The following is a 17,373-nucleotide window of genomic DNA, read 5'->3' on the forward strand; positions in this document are numbered from 1 at the left end:
TACGATAAGTTGGTTATCATTTATATTTATAATAATATTAATTATTGGATAATTAATTCTTTTTCTTTAATAACCAAGTGAGTGGGTGGTTATTGGAATCATGGTAATCGTGAGTTTAAAAGGAAAATGGTTTTCATATTTTAAATAGAAGTTTTTACAAAAGATTGAAAAAGTTTTGAGTTTTCTCTCCACGCAAAAGAAACTCACGGGGTCGTCAAGTAAATACAGATTTACTAAACGATCGTGTAGTGGCAAGCTAAACGATCAAACAGTATTTACTAAATGATCGCATAGTTTTGCTAGACGATCGTTTGCCCTAAGTAAACGATCATGTAGAGTCCGTAGGTGATAGACTGAGCTAAACGATCGCTTAGCTTTATCTAAACGATTGGGCATCGACCTATACGATAGGTCTTCGCCATCTCCCACTTGCCAGTCGTGTACGTGATCGGTGTTTCCTCCTTCGTCTACCTCATACCAAGACCGAACAGAGCCCACCCTCTGGATTCTTACATCGAGAATACCAAGGTAGCCTTGTTGGTGGTGTCAGACTTAACTCGACATCGTCGAGGTTTACTGGAGACCGTTCGTGGTGTTGGAGTTCATGACCGAGGTGATCGTTGAGGACGAGTGCGAAGTGTTCGTGCTGCATTACGGTCATGTAGATCGAGCATTCGAGGTTACTGATTGTTCGAGCGATCGCGCAACGGAGCATGGAGACGCATCTTCATATGTGCTAGAGTTTGCTTTATGTGCATTGTAGTTTTTCATGTGGTACTCTCTCTGTATGAATTGTATAACCGCTTGTTTGAAGTCGACTGTAAATATATGTTCATTCATGATTGTGATTTGGAATTATATTTCTTCCGCTGCTCATGAAAATCTCATATCCGATTTCCTTCATGGGGAAGGAGTGAACTCCATCTTGTGAAGCTAAGTTCCCAGCTCCCAAATCAAACGAATCCCCAAAATGGTAGGTTTGAGTCAGCGTTCTGGCCACTCGTACCCATGCAAATCAAAGGACCACCCTCAATGGCAGTAGTTCCCAACTCACTTAGGATTGAGATCATGTTACCTATGGTCATCCTAGTGAAGTGAAGTCTCAGTCATGAACGGTGTTATATGACAAGACATTAACACTTCGAGGTCAAGTCTTATACAAACTCTTTGTATAGGATGCCCTTGTTCGCGTGTCCATTACACGAATGATCAGGATCAGACCATCTGTGACAAGTCACAACACTTGTGACCATTCCACAAAGCGGCATGCATCCGTAGCATTACCAGGATAAGGTTTCCCTCCTATATCCATATACTACAAACTATTTTGGTTGTCACTTAAGACATGATTCACTTGTATGTCACTACATACATGCTTAAGTTACATAAAAACAACCAGAGATATTAAGTTTATTGGTTTGTGGTAAAAACATCTAAATGTGCAAAGTCAAGTAGTGAAGTAAATATCATTTATATTATACATCACAAGTATTCGTACAAAGTTGTTTACAAACTACAGGACACGAGACTTTAGGGCACAAACCCCAATACTTATAACCCCTTTTAGATGGTATAGATATAGCAAAATGTCACGGTCTATCAATATCTATCAATGATAGACAGTAACATTTTGCTATATTTAAATTCTAGCACTTTTGTCATTTAAAACAATTACCTTTAATTTATCGAATAAATTTTAACAAGGTTGCATATTAAGTCGAGAGAGAGAGAGTTGAATTCAATGTTTTTTTTTCCTTTGATATACATGACGAGCTAGTTTACGCGCATCCTGACTCATTTTACCAGACAACTCGTTTGACCCTATAACATTTGGGTATCAAGGAAACCCTTAGGATATTAAATTCTAGGCAGGTGGCTACTATGGATCCCATGACCTCTTAGCTATTTATCAAGGTCATGTCCCTTATTTACCTCTAGGTCAACCCATAATGGTTAAGCTAAATTTAATGTTAGTTCAAAGTGAGTGAAGTACCGAGTTTTAATATTTCTTGAATGATATCTTTTTAAGTCAAAGGTATAATATCAACCATTTAACTATGGTCGTAAATGTTTAAATACTGGCGATGCTATGTTTGCTATGGAAGGTCATTTTCCTACAAAAAGGCCATTACCATGTTTGGAAGAATTTTCAGAGCTTTTGAAGCTAATATTTTTCCTCTTTGGTAGATTTCCTAATCATTTGAACCTCTTGGTTGGAGAAATTAATGTAGAAATGATGTTCAGACTTTCGTTGATCTTCGTAGTTCTATTTAAGATATCCTTTTGATAACTTGTAAGAGTAATCATGTAGCTTATGACTTAGCTTTCTATACTTGAAGATTTGGATATTCGTCAATCTAGCTTGAAGATCACCCCTTATGGGTGGAATCTACTCTTCTATTAACTTATTTTTTCTTTAAATTTTTCTCATGTTTCTTTCTTGTGGTATTTTTTTTAAGAAAAAAAAGTTCAAATAAAATAGGAAAATAAAAAAGTGAAAGGATGTTTGTCGTTGGGCTAGATTCGTACTTCGTGTGTCAAACGACATGTCGATTGAAAATAAGAAATAATAGACGCTTCGATCTTCATATCATTATTCCGGTGGTTTTTCATCATGATCGGAGTCGGTGCACAAAATTCTCTGAAAACCTACTTTGAACTCTCCTCCCTTGCCGTCGCCGACAACTCGCTTCGAAGACTCGAAGTTGTTTCTCTCGATTGGAAAAACCCTAGATTCTGAATTAGGTATTTTGAAATTCATTCTGATTGGCGAAAAGCTCGCACTTCTCCTCACTGGTACACTTGTTTTCTTTCTCTGTGGATTCGTAATTCGCTCTTTCATCGTTTCGATTTGACGAATAATTGCAGAAGAAGGGGAAGGAAGATAGATACCTGCATTACATTCATTGAAAGTTCGCCGATTTTGTTGTATCAATTGTGGCTATTGCTGATTTCAGACCCTAGGGCTTTTCTCTATTCAATCAGTCAAGAAGAAGATAAACATTTCCATTGTCAAGTTTTCTGTGTTGTATTAGTTGCGAAAGAATAAGAAGCCCAAAAAATTCTATTTTCGCTTTTCTTCAGTTAGTGTGCGTCATGTCCTTGCATATTCAGAAGAGTCTTAAGAGCATTTGCGGTGTTCTTGATCGTTGTAAATCATTTGCCTATTTTCATGTATCCTCTCAAAGCTCCTCACATGCCCTCTCCTCTGCAATTTCTTCGTCTCCGCTGGAACCTGCTATCTTTGTAGGAGCTAGAGATTTGCAGCAAAGAATTCCATCTGAATTTCAGACAAAGCCTTCTGATATTAACTCGATCATTGCTAGAGTTCAGGTGGGTAGCACCGAGGATGAGGTTTTGCAGTGTCTTTTGCACGATCCAGTGTGTAACAGCATACCGTTCTCCCATGAACTTGTTTACAAGTTGCTCCAACAATTCAAAGATGATTGGAAGTCTGCTTTGGGTGTTTTTAGATGGGCAAAATCACTCTCTGGATTTAAGCACACCCCAGACTTATGTGACATTATAATAGATACATTGGGGAAATCAAAGCAAATGGTTAAGATGAAACGCATGCTAGAAGAATTGAAGGAAGCTCGCCTTGTGACTCTTGATACTGTAGCTAAGGCTATGCGAAGGTTTGCTGGTGCTGGTGAATGGGAAGATGCGGTTAGGATATTTGATGATTTGGGAACTTTTGGGTTGGAGAAGAACACTGAATCTATGAATGTGTTGCTTGATACTCTGTGCAAAGAGGAGAAGGTTGAGCGAGCTCGACAGATATATTTGGAACTTAAATCGCATATTCCCCCGAATGCAAACACGTTTAACATGTTCATTCATGGTTGGTGTAAAGTTGATAGGGTTGAAGAGGCACATTGGACGTTAGAAGAGATGAAAGGCCATGGTTTTCGTCCTTGTGTTATTAGTTATTCAACGATTATTCGATTTTATTGTCGTCATTACAACTTTAGTAAGGTTTATGAGTTGCTTGATGAAATGGATGCTCAAGGATGCCCAGCAAATGTCATCACTTACACCACTATCATGGACTCACTAACAAAGTCGGAAGAATTCGAGGAAGCCTTGCAGATTGCTGAGAGAATGAAATCTGCTGGATGCGAACTTGATACACTTTTTTATAACTGTTTGATCCATACATTAGGGAGAGCAGGTAAAGTACGGGAAGTTATTCATGTATTCGAAGTAGAAATGCCAAGCAAGAGTGTTTTACCAAATACATCAACCTACAATTCTATTATTTCGATATACTGTCATCATGCGCAAGAACAAAAGGCTATGAAACTGCTTGAGGAGATGGAGAAATCGGGGCTTTGTAAACCTGATGTCCGCACATATCACCCGTTGCTTAAGTCCTGCTTTAGAACTGGAAAGATAGATTATGTTCTGAGCAAGTTATTGGAAGAGATGATATATAAACATCATCTAAGTCTTGATATATCAACCTATTCCCTTTTAATTCATGGCCTTTGTAGAGCAAATAGGTGTGAGTGGGCTTACCAGTTATTTGAGAAGATGATTGATCAAGATATAAAGCCAAGATACCTCACATGTCAACTTCTTTTGGATGAAGTTAAGCAGAAGAATATGAATGAAGTTGCTGATAGGATTAAAGATATCATGAAGAACTTGTGAGCTTCTGAATAACAAACCTTTGTGGTGTGAAAAAGCATGTCTACAGTTCTGGATTTGCGTACACGATCGTCGTGCTAAGTTGATTGTACGTGATGTGGTTGACTGTTGTCTTAATTTCAATTTGGTTGCTTGAGATGCCTCTCTTCGCACTTTATTCAGATCTGGAAGCACAATAAGTGTTGGTTTTGAGAGGATTGAATCTGAGTTACAAAATTGATTGACAAATGAAGTATGGAATAAGGATACCAATTGTTTGATAAGGAGGTTGCAAGTTTTCAGGTCTTTTCACTTGTAAAGTTGGACTAGTCTGTGCTTTGTAGTAACTGACATTTTCAGGAGTAAAAATGGTAGAATTCCTCACCTTTCAGATGCCAAATATTAACACTGTGGACACCCATGAGATGTGATATGTCAAAGAAACAGTGTGCAACAAGGTGAATTTTGAAGTTACATATCATCTCAGCAGTGCAGCTTCATTTGAAATTCCCATTGAGCAAGTCCCTTCCTTCTGAGAAATTTTTTAGGGGAAATTGCAAAGGTGAAAATCGAGCCCTCAAACTTATAAAGTATTAAAATTAGACCTTTAAACTTACTTAAGTGTAGAAATTGTAACAATTATATAAATTTAAAGGTTCAATATTTATCATTTGGGGATCCAATTTGGAAAAAAAATAATAGAGACATTAATTGCCAATAAGTCTGGAATGACTTGTCTGAAGAAAATTGTACTTGATGTTTCATATGATAGAAAAATGAACCACAAAAATATTTTTAATATTTGAATAATTTTCATTTGTAAAATGCACAAACCACCGACATAGTGATAATCCATCCAAACGTAAGTCAATGGATAAGTCACTTTCTACTTTAAAGGTCAATAGTATAATCTCCCCTCTACAAGGTCATAATGGTCATCAAAATTAATGTAAATCTTCATCTTTATTCTACACCATGATGTGACATCTCACACATATTATCGCAATGATCAGGTATTTTAATTTCATCGTTATCTATTTAAATTCGAGGAAAAATATCTTTTTTATCTCTAAGTTTTGAGTATTTGGTTCTAGAGTTTTAAAGTATTATACATTTGGTTTTTAAGTTATGAGTTTTTTTTTTCAATTTAGTTTCTAAATTTTAAAATGTTATAATTTTAATCTTGAGATTTGAATTTTGTTTCAATTTGATTCCTAGGTTTCAAGATTTTACATTTTTTACCTTAATTTTTCATCAATACTCACTTTCAATCATTGAAAATTTCTATTAATTAATTAAAATTAATTATGAAGCAAAATTGTAAATTTAGTTTTAAAAGTGATAAAAATAGTGAACCTTAATTAATTATAATTCCTTAAATGGTTTTTAATTTATTAACATAAATTAACATTAAAGATAGAGAATAAGTATTTAGCAAATAATCGAGGTCAAAAGTGTAAATCTTGCAATATAGAGACCAAATTGAAGCAAAATTCAAATGTCAAGAGTAAAATTATAACATTTTGAAATTCAAAGACTAAATTGAAACCAATCTCAAAACTTAAAGACCAAATGTGAAACATTTTGAAACCTTGATATTATTAGATGGAAACTAGACCCAAAACTTAGAGACCAAAAATATATTTTTTTTCCTAAATTCAAATACAAAGAATTGTGATCGTTACCACTTGAAGCATTCATTAGTAGATGATAGATAAAGTAAATTAACTTCTAATCTTGTTTGAATGCCACAAAAGAGGATTAATTCCATCAATAAAAGAGTTAGGCTTCTAAACCTATCATGTGACTAGAATATTTTTTCAAACTAACCCATAATTCTGAAACATACCATGTCAAAGCTTTTTTGGTCTATGTAATGTTTTCCCCTTCTTTTGAACCAAGGTTTGTGTAATGTTTTATGACATTGAACATAGCTTAAAAAAGAAGTAACTTATAGTTGGAATATAATTTGATCCAATAACCATCACAACAAAACTCTTAGGCGCTTTTTGGAACGCTTTATTGATTATTATAGTCTATATTTTGGTGCATACTATTTTAGTTTAAGTTACAAATGATGCGAGTAGATAGTTACAAAATATTAAATAATGTAGACATCAAGGATTTTCAAATAGTTTTATTGTAGTTAAATATGAGTTATAATAATAGGTAATTACAATGAGTAGCATTTTTAGAGTTAAAAAATTAACTGTATAGCAACCGTTTTAAAGACTTGCAAATAGAGCAAAATCTCTCCGTGATAAATACTATCGTTGATAGACTTCTACTAGCAATATAACCTACCATTAATAAACCTATAAGTTGGATCTAAATTTTGCTATATTTGCAACAAAAAAAAACTACATTATGCTACATCTACCATTAGTTTAGGTGTGATTGCTATATTTGCAACTATTCCTATAATAATTGCTCTGATTATTATAATGGGATGTCAAAATATGGAGTAGACTATAATAGTTCGCTCCTTTTAATACAAGTTGGAAATCCAAACACGTTTATACTATCATGACATAAGTATAACTCAACGAATATAAATTTGTACTGTCAATTTGAAGGTCTAAGATTCGTATGGAAGGGGAAAAAAAAACTCTTCGACTCTCCCACAACCATGGAAGGGAGTAATTGAGTGTTTTTGGTAAATCAAACAAAAATGAAGGACAGGGGGGCTGAATAGGGACCAAACATTGAGCGGTAAAGAGGGCAAAGAAGGTAAAAATGTGGTGAGCCATAGGTGTGCTGACAAAGACCACCTCAGAAATCGGATACTCCTAGATTAAAAATAAAAAATGGTAACATGAAAAACAAGGTAACAAAGTTACGACATACCATATACCCCTCATAAATAGGATGTTGACCATACAATTAACAACTCTCTAATTATAGATTGTGTGTCAAGATCCTTTAAATATGGGCATTTTCAAGTGAGGAAAAATAAAAGCTCATCATCGTTTTGTTGTGTGTTAGAACTACCTGTGTAAAGTCACATCAAATCCTAAACTAAATTGCTTTTCTTCTCGGTTTGGTTGTCGTTTTTTGTGTAAATTAAAATCAAGAAGATTCTTATGACTAAGCAAGATATGGCAGAGAACGGTGGTGCAGCTGCAAATCAAAAAGCCATTGATGATTGGCTTCCCATTACTTCTTCAAGAAATGCCAAATGGTGGTATTCTGCTTTTCATAATGTCACTGCCATGGTCGGTGCCGGCGTTCTTAGCCTTCCTTATGCCATGTCCGAGCTTGGATGGTATTTCTTTTTCCATCTCTCCAACTTTTTCATTATTTCATCTTTCATAAATCTTTCAAAATTACCTATACACTAGAGTTTTATTTGAATTTTGAAGGAAAGTCGGGACTTGAAATCTTGTGATGGTGAACCTATAACGAGTGGAAATTTAACTATAATGGGTGAAAATTTAAATTTTCATTCTAAGTCACTATCATATTATTTCAGATCTCAGTTAATTTCTGTTCCAAATTTTAATGGATTTCATTTTGAAATGCTTATGAAAAGTGAAAGGGTGATATTACAAGAATAAAGGGGTATTTTTTTAAACAAAAGAAAAAAACAAAGTTCAAGGACAATTTCTTATAAATTTGATTTAATCTATGCAGTGTTGTACTTGTGTTTTTATCACATGACAAACTTTTCTTTATATAGATTGTGTAATCTAGAATGAACTCATTCTAAGTTTTTTGAGTTTTTAGTGGTGACTTAGTTTGATATCATTTGTTGGGTGTCAAGTATTGATATAATTAAATTTATGGTAAACGACAGGGGACCTGGTTCGGTGATAATGATTCTATCATGGATCATTACGTTGTACACACTATGGCAAATGGTGGAGATGCACGAAATGGTGCCTGGAAAGAGGTTTGATAGGTACCATGAGCTAGGGCAACACGCCTTCGGCGAGAAGCTCGGCCTTTGGATCGTGGTTCCTCAACAACTAACCGTGGAAATTGGTGTCAACATTGTGTATATGGTCACAGGTGGCAAGTCGTTAAAGAAGTTCCACGAGACGGTGTGCCCCAACTGCTCTCAAATCAAAACCTCTTACTTCATTGTCATTTTCGCTTCCATCCATTTCGTCCTGTCTCACCTCCCCAACTTCAATTCCATCTCCGGCGTCTCTCTCGCGGCGGCCGTCATGTCTCTCAGCTACTCCACCATTGCTTGGGTTGCTTCCTTGGAGAAAGGGGTGCAGCCAAATGTGGACTATAGCTACAAGGCAACTAGCACATCAGATGGTATTTTCCACTTCTTGAGTGGATTGGGAGAAGTGGCATTTGCTTTTGCTGGTCATAATGTTGTTTTAGAGATCCAAGCTACCATTCCTTCCACTCCTGAAAAGCCTTCCAAAGGCCCTATGTGGAAAGGTGTCGTTTTGGCTTACTTGGTTGTGGCTTTATGTTACTTCCCTGTTGCAATGATTGGCTATTGGGTCTTTGGTAACACGGTTGAAGACAACATCCTAATTTCTCTCGAGAAACCTGCTTGGCTCATTGCTACTGCCAACATGTTCGTCGTCATCCATGTCATTGGCAGCTACCAGGTACTTTTCAAAAAATTATTCAATGAGACTATCACAACCTAATTACCTCTTAATAACACAATGGAAGAGTAGTACTTTTGCAATTTCCTTCTCCTATATTTAATCGCCATTGAGTTAATTTTTAGAGCAAATTACAAAAAACGACTCCTAAAATATGGTGGCGGTTGCAATTATACTCTCAAACTTTCAATTATAAAAATTGAGCACTCAAACTTATACAAGTGTTAAATTTGAACTCCCAAACTTATGTAATTGTATAAAACTTGATGGCTCATTTTTTATCCATCAGGGTCCAATTTCTACTATTACTATAAGTTTAGGGGTGTATGGTGTAATTGTAACTACCACCATATTTTAAAACCAAATTTTACATTTTTTCTTGAATGCTATTTCTTTTTTGTGTGTAAACAGATCTATGCTATGCCCGTGTTTGACATGATCGAGACTGTATTGGTGAAAAGGTTGAACTTCACTCCTTGTTTCCGACTTCGATTTATCACTCGAACTTTATATGTCGGTGAGTTGAAACGATTATTAAGATGTAACTATGTTAATTAAATGATATTTTCTGCTCATAATTTTGTATTGTGGTCTAATTCCTTTTGTGTTGCAGCCTTTACAATGCTTGTGGGAATAGCTGTGCCTTTCTTCGGTGGCCTTCTTGGGTTCTTTGGAGGCCTTGCTTTTGCTCCCACTACTTACTTCGTAAGCAATTATTATTGCTTTAATTAAATAAATCCACTCTCAAAATTATAACCTTAAACCAAATTAACTATTAAATTTTGATCTCTTTAATTTGCAGCTACCTTGCACCATGTGGTTGGCCATTTACAAGCCCAAAAGATTCGGCTTATCTTGGATCGCAAATTGGGTATTAATTTAATTTACATCTTATTACAAATTTCATCCATATAATTCGAAAAAAAAATTAGAATTTAATCTCTATAACTTGAAAAGTTAAGACTTAATATCTATGATTTGATATGAAAAAAAAAATGTTTGGCACGGTTGTAAATATAGTAATCATCCAAAATATTTGTAGATATTGAACAATACAAAAAAAATTCAAATATAACAAAATTTAGATTTAACTCTCATGGTCTATCTGTGATAGATTATATTGCTAATACAAGTCTATCAGGGACAAAGTCTATTACTAATAGGAATCTAGCACCGATCAATTTTGCTATATTTGCAAAATTCTTTTTAAAATGTTGCTATACATTTTATTATTAATCCCAAAATTACTACTCATTGCAATTACTAAAAAAAAATAGACTTCATAAATCGATTAAATTCTAACTTTCTTCAAATTATAGGGACGAAATATATACAGAACTTTAGCAAATCTATTATTGTTTTTATAATTCTTTTTAAGGCACTTTTCAAATATAGGAAAATGAACCAAAATATTTACAAATAATAGCAAAATATCATAGTCTATCTGTGATAGATTGCGATAGGCTACTATTTGTGTCTATCATGATACAAATAGATACAAATAGTAGTCTATCGCAACTAATCATAGAAAGACTATGATATTTTACTATTATGTATAAATATTTTAGCAGTTTTGTCATTTAAAATATTTTTTTTTCCATAATTTGAAGTGATTTGGTAATTTGTTTCAGATATGCATTGTGTTTGGGGTTCTGCTGATGGTACTGTCGCCAATCGGAGGGCTGAGAACGCTCATCCTTTCAGCCAATAATTACAAATTCTTCTCATAAGACAAACTGCAAGAAGTTGCAATATTTATCAAATTGCAACATATTTATATCACAGAAATTCCGTAGCCAAATTAAATAATGTGCTATTTTTTTTAGCCCAACAACTCTATTTTTATTTAATTTGATTTACTTTTATAAGGTGCCAAGAAAAGTAAGGACACTAGAAGGGGAAAAAAAAATTGTATTTTCTACCTGCACTTATTGGAAGCTTTTTATTTCAGTAGGTTGGAAAATACTATTAGGGTTATATTATGTCGGTTATTTGGTATTTAATTGTAACAAAATTATGTGCAATTTAATTCCTCTTTATTCAATAGTTTTCTCTAATGTTGGTTACATTTATTCTTTTGCTTCTTATATTATAAACTTATTTTATTTAGTTTCTAAATATTAGCTCTGCAAAGTTATTATTTTGCTATTAGAATTTAATTCAAGAATTAATGAAAAAGAAAATGAAGTCGGAAAAAACGTTTATGTATACCGCAAAATTTTGAGGTTTTATCGAATAAAATCTTTAACAATGAATTATATTATTTTTCAACTTAACATTTATGTAAGTGTATTAATTTACACACTCTTTCAACTTTTGTTTTAAAAAAATAATACTTAGGTAAGAATGGAAAACAATGAACAATCTTTTTAAATTTGTAAAATTAGCTATGGTTTTTTAAAATTTGCAAATATAGTAAAAAAAATTTAAGTTTATTTTTTTATTATTCCAATATGACATGGTATATTTGATACACTCCATTCACCCATGTCAAAATTTTAAAAATATAACATATTCATTAATATATTTTATAATTAGTACAATAGTTGACACAGGTAATGCAACTAAGGTATAATGTAAAAATTAGTTTTAAAAAAATATAACACTACTAGTGCTAAAACGTACATTAAAACATTCCAATCAAATTACGAAAAAAGGAAACAAAAATAATATTCAGCATAAATGATTTACTAGATATTTGGCAGTTATAATTGGCATACTCTTTGGTATTGGAAAAAAAGATTTTGCAAAATATTGAAGAGAAAATATTTGAGAAAATGTTTTGAAGAGACTTATTGCACAATAATTTGAAAACAAAGGACTTCATGAAAATATTTTGGAAAGAGCTTTCCCAAAAATATGTGGAGAGAAAAAAAAATAGAAAATATTTTTTGAAAGCTTTCAGAAGTAAAAATCAAAAGAATATTTGAAAATGAGTTTTTGAAAAGGAAAAAAAAAATTGAGAGGAAAAAATTTTGGATGTGAATTCAAGGAAAGAATAAAAAAAAACATTATGGATACATCATAGAAGTTAAAAGGAGAGAAAAGTTGAGAAGATATTTTGGAATGATTTGACACCAAAGAAAATAATATACCAAATTAAAAAAAAAAAAAAAAAAAAAAAAAAAAAAAAACCAAATGCATGAGAAAATTTGAACCGTCTCTAGTGGGATTGAAATAATAATAGAACACAACAAAATAAAACTAAAAGAAATAATGTCCCACAAGAATGACTGCACAATAGAAAAATAGGGTGAAAAAAAAAATCAAAAATAAAAAAAAAAGGAAAATCATGTATAGTAAAATTTTAATTTTCTTTGATAGAAGTCTATCGATGTTTTTTAATATGTTTTTTTATTATTTTTATAAATAATTTGATATTTTTATCTGTAGAAATTTTCTATAAAAATTAATTTGATAAATCATATTGTAAATCGAACCATACCAAAAGAAAATAAACTCCTCATTTAGTCCTCAAATATATGAATCTACTTTAAAAAAATATCAAATAATCATGTTGGAATTGTCATTGTACTAAACAACATAATAGGAAAGAACTAATTGTTATATTGGTTCGTATTTTCAAAATCAAACTATACCATAAACAATTCAAACCACTTATTATTATCCATATCCCAAGATCTCCTATTGCATCTAAAATATATTAACACGACATCACACTCATTTCAATGCATCTCTTCTATATCAAAGATTAAAAAATAATAATTTATTCGAAAAGTTTGACACATGTCAACTTGAGATTAACCACTTTGATGGTATATATAAATATGAGCATGAAATGCACCTAACATACTTTTTATGAAGAAACCAAAGAACCTAATGATTTTTAACTCAATAATCTTTTTGAAAATTTCGACATGTAAAAACTTATGATTGATCATTTGGATGAAATATATAAAGATGAGTCCAATATCCATTGAAATATTTTTATATTCAAGCGATTTTTTCATACTTTCTATGAAGAAACCAAAGAACCCAATGATTTCGAACCCAATAATCTTTTCAAGAAGTTCGACATAAAATAACTTGAGATTGATCATTTGGATGAAATATATAAAGATGAGCCCGACGTACACCTAAATATTTATGTATTCAAAGAGTTTTTCCATACTTCCTACACCGAAACCAAAAAACCCAATGATTTCCAATCCACGACATACTACCAAAAATAGCCATTCCAATTACACCCATCCATGAGATCCAAGCCCATTTAGGAATCAAATTTTCCCCCAAACTCCAAACATAAAATTCTCCCATCTTATACACAAACATCGGCGCTAGTCCCACTCTTAAAACGCTATAAAAGCTGAAGAAATACGGAGCCATAAGGTCTTGAAACTTAGCGGCCCTTTTATAACCCGCAAGAGTCCAAACATTCTGGCACCCACTGCTCAATTCCGCAAGCACTAAAAGCCCTAAAATCGGCACAGCGCCACAATGAACCAAGTAATTACATGTAACGAACACGTAAAGTACAGCCAAATGATGAAATATGAAGACGAAATCATCTGGAGAAAACAATATACAATGAAGAAGATCCAGCAAGAAATACGCTATGCTGTATTCGAGAACTAGGGCTTGGAATTTGGTATTGGGAGCGGCGAAATCGGCCATGTTTGGGGCTTGGAGAATTGCGATTACGGCCATTATGACGACGGGACTGCCGTGGGCGAGTGATATGAAGCAACTTGAAGCTTCTAGCCTCTGCTTCGGCCCCCAATTTCGAAGCAGAACCAAGTAAGCGAATGCATATACGAAGAGAAACATGAAGAAGAACAGAGGCAATGATGGGCTGATTTGGAGAAATTGAAACTCCATTAATGAGATAGTTCAATTGTTTGAAGAGGAAAGGAATTGGTATTGGGTTCTAATAGTTGGGTTTATGGTATTTCTTCGGATTAAAGTAATCTCTACATTGGGGTTTGGCAGGGGAGTAGTTTTATTAGGTGCAAATTTGTTGTTATTACCGAGTAATGTTTGGATTAGGGTTTGTATTATCAAGTCATATGGGGATTGGGATTAGGGTTTTTTTAGTATCGTGCACGATTAATTGTCTTAATTATGTGTATATGTGTTTGATTTGAATTTTTAAATTGGGTTTGATTGGTGGAGATTAGATAAGGAATAGAGATGTCTTTGGTGTGAAAATGTTATACTCAAATCTTTGGATGCCTAATATAATATGAAACTGAATAAGGGAAATTTTTTTTCCTTCCTTTTTTTTATATTATTCTTGTATTTTGACTTTAATTTATATATATATATTGAAACAAAATATCTCGTTTTATTACGCCACAGGAGCTATGGTAAAAGCATATATGATTTACATAAATTGGTTAACCACTCAAGGAAAGGAGAGAACCAATAAGAATTGTGCATCTCAAACCTAGCCATTTTGGTCAATTTATCGGTTAATCTATTACAACCACGAGGGCAAAAATTGAAAATACAAGACTCAATTGTTTTGGTAATTCGCTCTTTAACCCAACAACTTTCTCCACTGATAATATCAACATCTTCAAGAAGGATTTTAATCGCTTAGAAAAGAAGAAGGTCCATTTTTCAACGTAGTTCGTCGGTCAAACCAATGAGATTCTCCTCTCAAAGTAATAGAGAGATATTTTTCTAATTAGACTTTTTCTTCCGATTTTTTGTCTTGTCAGATAGAAAGGAAATGAGACCCTAAAGAGTCATTCTTTACCACCAACTATCAAATGTTTAATCTGGATCGAGGAAGTAAAACGAACACCTTCGAGGATGGCTCTCAGTTCCGGAAGATAATCGCCAAAAATTACTTTGATAGAGTTTGTTGCAACAACGATAAGGTGATCGTTTAAATCCCTTAATACAGTACCTATTCTAGTTATCTGGGAGTTTGAATTCCATGAAACATCGTATTTAATTTGATAAAATTTGTAGGAAGACAACTCCAACATTTTTTATGCAACTGCTTCGGGTTTGTCTGGTGCGCTTTCCGATCATTTCCTTTCCTTACAAAATCTTCAAAATATTGCTTATTCCACCGGCTCCACAAGGTAATATTCAAAACCGAAATTTCAAATTTAATGTTATTTTTGTCATTCTATATAGATCAGGACGTAATTGTTATAATACTTAATTCCTTCTCATAACAATTAAAACTTAAAGCCACCCATCTGTCCTTGAAACTATTGTTGAAATCTTATGTAACAAGAGGATTGTTCGAAATTAATGCTCATATTTCATGAGTTCTGTGACACCTAAATAGCAAATGATTTGTAGTCTCTAACGTCTCTTTACACAAGGGCATAATGGGTTTAGATTAACAACTCTTTTTCATGGATCGTGGTAAGAGGGAATTATATCATTTAGAGTTCTCCCATAGAAGAACTTTATCTTCCTTGGGACTTTAAGATCCCACAGTTTCTTCCACACTTGTTCCATGATATTAGTACTTGGAGAAGCTAAACTAATTTTGGAATTCATGTAAAGATTATCCTAACTCTTCCAAGGTAATCTTTTCTTTTCTACGGTTGAGCCCCACCAAAATCTGGCAAAGCCTATGACCGAGTTGAATGGCCGTTTCTTGAGACCACGGTGATTCGTCTGTTGGATTTTATGTCCTAAAACTCGTAGTTTGTAATATCATATTCTTGTTCAATAAAGCTGTTATTGAAAATCTTTAGTAAATTTAAATTCTATATTCATAAATCCAATAAACTAAGGTTTCGAGGCTATTAAGTTTAAGTTTGAACTTTATGTAGTGACATAAATGTGGATCAAGTTCAAATATATAGCCAAAATGGTCTATAGTATATGAATGAGGTTGGGCGCCTTATTCTGGGGACACTATGGATGCGGCCCATTTTATAGTTAGTACAAACGATGTGATCTTAAACCATTTATGTGGAGACATGAAAACGGGGGTATCCTATGTAAAGAGTTTACATAAGATTGAACCATGAAATAGTCACTTTTTACATTCTAAATGTCGTTTATGTATAAAACTGACTATTTCGTTAATTGATAACCTGGGTAATTTAATCTTGATCCTGAGCTGACTATGAACTCCTGTTCACTCGGAATTATCCTTAGATCTGCATAGGTGAGGGCAACTCATTATCACTGGCCCAATAAGCCTCCCATTTCAGGAGTAAGATCCGGTGGATAGCTGAGAACATAGGGTGCAAGACAGAATTCACTCCTACCCATTATAGGGATAATAGATAGGTTGTTTCCTTTAGTACTGAATCCAGGTCTTGAACAAGGGGCCCCACCCTCTCATTGGCCCAAGAGGACCTTAAACCAATTGTTCATTAGAGCATCAATGGAACTTAAGGAATAAGATGTAGTCTCGGGGTTAAAACGATTTTTATGACCCAGCTGAGATTACGAACAACCTGTGAAATATTAACTTACTAATCATGGTTATATCATATGGACACAAATATATCTATAGTGAGGGGAGTGCAACTATGGGACTATAGTGGAATGACCCGTGAGTTAACGAATGTTGATTAGCTCCATCTAAAGAGTTTAGCCAACTAATCTCGGATTGTTGGAACCCATGATCTATAGGTCCATTAGGTTCCCCTACTAGCTCATATGGAATAAACTTAGAACAGTATGATAGAATAATTCGAATTGTTCGAATTAGGTGAAGAGAGAGAAACCGACAAGTATATGTGATATAGTGGTCGATTTTTCAGTTTAGAGATATAGCTTTAATATTTAAATGTGATTTAAATGTCAAGAATATGAATACGTTCATATTCGGAAGCTCGGAAATAATGGAAATGGTCAAATATATAAAAAGTCAAAGAGTTGACTTTTGACTTTGAAAAAACAGACTTTGACCGATCTTATATTCAAATATGATTTGAATTTCGAGAAAATGAATGCGGATTCATGCTCGGGAGGTCAAAATTAGTCAACACGAAAAAAATCATAAAAAGTCAAGATGTTGACTTGTTGGTCAAAGTTTGACTTTGACCAAATGACTATTTTGCCCTTTGACTAAAGTTAGTGAGAAAATCCAAACTTTGGTTGGATAATTCCACTAACAAAATAGTGGGCTAGGTGTTGGCTTATAGTGGAGACATTAAGCCCACTTAGATAGTGGATTTTAGGTGTTGGATTTTTATGAAGTTGTTTCATGCAATTTTGC

The 17,373-nt window shown here is 33.5% G+C and overlaps 2 protein-coding genes and 1 pseudogene across 3 annotated transcripts; 2 read left to right on the top strand and 1 right to left on the bottom strand.

The window, feature by feature from the left end:
• The first annotated feature begins 2,538 nt into the window (after nt 1-2,538).
• LOC120080900 (pentatricopeptide repeat-containing protein At3g04130, mitochondrial) lies at nt 2,539-5,353 on the top strand. The gene is made up of 2 exons (XM_039035571.2): nt 2,539-2,745; nt 2,869-5,353. Exon 2 carries the CDS (start codon nt 3,097-3,099, stop codon nt 4,654-4,656), a length of 1,560 nt encoding a protein of 519 aa, XP_038891499.1. The 5' UTR covers nt 2,539-2,745; nt 2,869-3,096; the 3' UTR covers nt 4,657-5,353.
• A 2,224-nt stretch (nt 5,354-7,577) lies between these two features.
• Nucleotides 7,578-11,250, top strand: LOC120081833 (Transmembrane amino acid transporter family protein). The gene is made up of 6 exons (XM_039037007.2): nt 7,578-7,897; nt 8,429-9,206; nt 9,618-9,723; nt 9,820-9,911; nt 10,009-10,077; nt 10,838-11,250. Exons 1-6 carry the CDS (start codon nt 7,716-7,718, stop codon nt 10,934-10,936), a joined length of 1,326 nt encoding a protein of 441 aa, XP_038892935.1. The 5' UTR covers nt 7,578-7,715; the 3' UTR covers nt 10,937-11,250.
• A 1,987-nt stretch (nt 11,251-13,237) lies between these two features.
• On the bottom strand, nt 13,238-14,446 carry LOC120081814 (TLC domain-containing protein At5g14285 pseudogene; annotated as a pseudogene). The gene has a single exon (XR_016530557.1). The product of XR_016530557.1 is annotated as a TLC domain-containing protein At5g14285 pseudogene (transcript).
• Nucleotides 14,447-17,373: the final 2,927 nt, after the last annotated feature.

This window comes from Benincasa hispida, chromosome 7 (genome assembly GCF_027475165.1).
Source record: "Benincasa hispida cultivar pf3 chromosome 7, pf3_genome.v1.1, whole genome shotgun sequence".
NCBI classification, from domain to species: Eukaryota; Viridiplantae; Streptophyta; class Magnoliopsida; order Cucurbitales; family Cucurbitaceae; genus Benincasa; species Benincasa hispida.